Raw genomic sequence first — 3,381 nt, forward strand, 5'->3', positions numbered from 1 at the left:
CATAAACAATCAAAACCCCACTCCTACCAAGAATAATGAGGAGAAACTAGTTTTTCTTTGCTTAATTGTTTTTAACCTGAAAATGCTACTCCTGCTTCTGCTTTACATAAATACTTCTAAATCACTGATTTGCCTAGATTTGAACCTTGGACATGTGCCTACACCGAGTGAGCTAGCTCCTCTAGGAGGCATTTGCTTAATGATAAGAACTCTTTAAACACTCCCAAATATGATTGAAACCTTCCTTGATATTTGTTTCTCCAATAATCTATTTCTATATCGTTTGCAAGGACATCAAGAACACACACTTCAAACGTGTTCTGTCCGGTTTCATACACACCTGAAGTTTATGGACTCGCATACTGTTAATATCTCGACTTCCTTTTTTTGTCAATTTTTACACTATTTCCAAATTTTTGTTCATTTAAGTCATCACTAGACCATTTTGTTCTCTTAAAACATTATACAATTACATAAAACAGTACAAAAATAATAATTAGTGAGTTTTATTATAACTCGTTTTCGTATTTTATTGCTATAAGATATTACAATTTAGATGTAAATGCCACAAGTTCTCACTACTGCTACATTCCAACAAAAAGCACAGTGACAACTACAAACTACAAAGTGACAGTGTAAAAATTATTTCATTGAAGGGCTTAAAATCTGTTTCCACTCTTTTTGTGTAACTATAAATAGGTGTTTACTTTTTTTGTTTTCTCTAGAATATAACAGGCTCTAAGTAAATCTCAAATCTTATGGAAGAAGATAGTTGAGGCTCCTACAAAGACCAAACTTCAAAATGTAAGCACATAGCAAAAGCTAGCAACAATTAGCATTTATTTTTCTAAAGAAATTAGAAATATATATAAATGGTTGAGTAAAACACCAGACAGCTCTTAAAAAGATCAAAAGATCATTATCCTAATAATACACAGATAACTCGAGTTAAGAATTTAAATGAGAAGAGAAGTACCTGCGGCATAGAAGTCGCACGAGGCATAAATCGGCCTACCACTTGTTGAGCATGGTTAACTTTTTTTCGCATTGAGTTAAGTAACATTCCATATGTCAGCTTGCTTTCATTTTCAATAGTTTGTATGAAGCTAAAGGTCAGCGCGCCTATAGCCTTGCCTGTGAAAGCCTTCAGAACCATTAACATATAATTTTTGTTGTAACATTATGTATATATAGCTCAGATCAAATAAAAATTGTGTAACACATGTATGAGTGTGCTTACTGATGTATCTGCTGAGTTCTGGTCGTCTGCACAGGCACTAATACACACTGCTTTTCCTCCACGCGTTCCTTTATTTGTAAGTTGGTGTTCTTCCCACTTATAGAGTCCGTCCCTGCTTGGAAGTTCAAAGGACGGAGTTTATTATCTATTATGGTTATTATTATTTGTTTTATCGTAGAGTTTGTTTATTACACATTATTCTATCTCTAGTTTAACAATTAAGATAGTTATTTATTCTTTTCATTGTAATCTCTTTAAATAAAGATATTTGGTTTTTAGTACTTACTGGTTGATCTTGCATAGAAAAGGTAGATCGAGAAGGGTTCCACTGAAGCAAGTGTCGACGACACTGTGAAGCGTAACACCATAAGGCAGTGGTGCTACAATGGTGGCATTGATTTCATCATCTAGTATTGCTCCAGCCACTCTATAGTCAACAGGGCACAATGCTTCATCATACCCATCAACCTCATCTCCATCTTCATCAGGAATTTGGGATGCATGGCCTGCATAGTAGAAAAACAATGAGTCCCCAGGTTTGCAACCACGGACTAGCCACTGTAATGCCGCTTGTATGTTGTGCTTTGTTGGAATCCTTGAGCGATCCGACTCCTCTTCTGCATTAAAAGTTCCTTTGGTCATATATACTGAAATGTTTCTCTTGTTAAAACCATGATCACTTGTTAATTAGTACATTTTTCCATGTCTAATATTATTTTGTTCATAGAATTTGTTTAAACAAGGTAGGTCTACATTAATATATTTTTTCTTTTTTTCTTTTTTTTTTTGGATAAGTAGTGTGATTTGATAGGAATGTGCATGAAACCATAAATAACCCACGTAACTGAACCGAAATAACAAAACCCTACCAAAACCGACGGTTTGGTTTTAGTTTTACAAAACCCGAATTTCCAGTTCGCATTCAGCTATGCATGCCCTGAAAACTGAAAACACCTAACTGACTTTTATTACCGAACTATACCTATAAAAATATAAAAACCAGAACCGACCGTTGTAACGTTGTTATTAAATTTTGGGTTATAATTTTGTTTTAATTCTATTTTTAATGTTAAGTAATTTATAGATACCAATAAATTGAGTAGCCCAAAAAAGTTTACACGCATGTAATAAATAATAAAAGGCCCAAAGTTTCATAACCAAATTCATTATGTCAGACTATTTTTTTCTGCCCAAATCTTTAATATTACCGGTAAGGATAAGGATGGAAGCGTTCGGAAAACCCAATTTGTTAACTAGTAAGTGATGCATGCTCTTGACATTATGAACACTAGCTTCAAGTTTCTTTTTGTGGTTATTGTAGGTGATACCACATAACACTGCCCTTTTCCTGCCATATTTCTGAGACAATTGTTGCTGGAATGATCTGTTCGACTGTGGCGCTGATCCATTCGGTGGTGGTTGTTGAAGATCTTGCTGATATTTGTTTGCTGCAGCGTTGATAAACTGGCCGACTCGAAAGAGCACACGGGGTTTGATCGTTTGATTGAAAAGGTTGATGGTTTGGCACATGGGACACGATTCGTATTGTGATCCCGGCATCTGAATAAAGGTTCTTCCGCATGTTTTGCACGGTCTGGTTGTTGTTGCCATGTATTTGTTGTTATAGGTAGTTTAGAGTAGTTGTAATTCTGAGGTTAATTGCTTGATTGTTGGTTTAGAGTTTTTGGTTCTAATAGTCCAGCCATTTGTATCATCATCATCATTCTTTGTATGGAATGGATTCGATCATTTGGTATTCAAAAAGTAAATGGAAGAACCAGATTCACATCTGAAACACCTTCTGGCAGAGATATATAGATTTATTCGTTTGTAGCCATGTTGAACAAAAAAAGAAAACCAAAACTTACCACTTGACCATTTATTTTAATTAAAATAACCGGTTATAAACCAAAAAAAAATGGAAATGAACAAGCATACTTATTTTGTAACAAAAACTTCACATTTATCTTGCCCTTGCAAGGATTTAAACCCACAACGATAACGTACCATTGAACCAATAGATCTTGGGTAATGAGCATGTATACGGAAGGCCCACGCTTCTCAATGGATGATCAGGAATAAAGTGATATGGTTAGCACTTAGCAACTATGTAAGCGACTGCTATCATTAACAATACAAAC

General features: G+C 34.9%; 1 protein-coding gene across 1 annotated transcript; it reads right to left on the reverse strand.

Annotated features, from left to right (window-relative positions):
* Positions 1–668: 668 nt before the first annotated feature.
* On the reverse strand, positions 669–2,896 carry LOC143584334 (metacaspase-1-like). The gene is made up of 5 exons (XM_077066415.1): positions 2,449–2,896; positions 1,527–1,857; positions 1,241–1,352; positions 977–1,144; positions 669–781 (listed from the first exon to the last, which is right to left on the reverse strand). Exons 1-5 carry the CDS (start codon positions 2,849–2,851, stop codon positions 722–724), a joined length of 1,074 nt encoding a protein of 357 aa, XP_076922530.1. The 5' UTR covers positions 2,852–2,896; the 3' UTR covers positions 669–721.
* Positions 2,897–3,381: the final 485 nt, after the last annotated feature.

The sequence above is a fragment of the Bidens hawaiensis genome, unplaced genomic scaffold (assembly GCF_021521415.1).
Source record: "Bidens hawaiensis isolate Kalapana, Puna unplaced genomic scaffold, B.hawaiensis_p1.1 tig00032931_1, whole genome shotgun sequence".
NCBI classification, from domain to species: Eukaryota; Viridiplantae; Streptophyta; class Magnoliopsida; order Asterales; family Asteraceae; genus Bidens; species Bidens hawaiensis.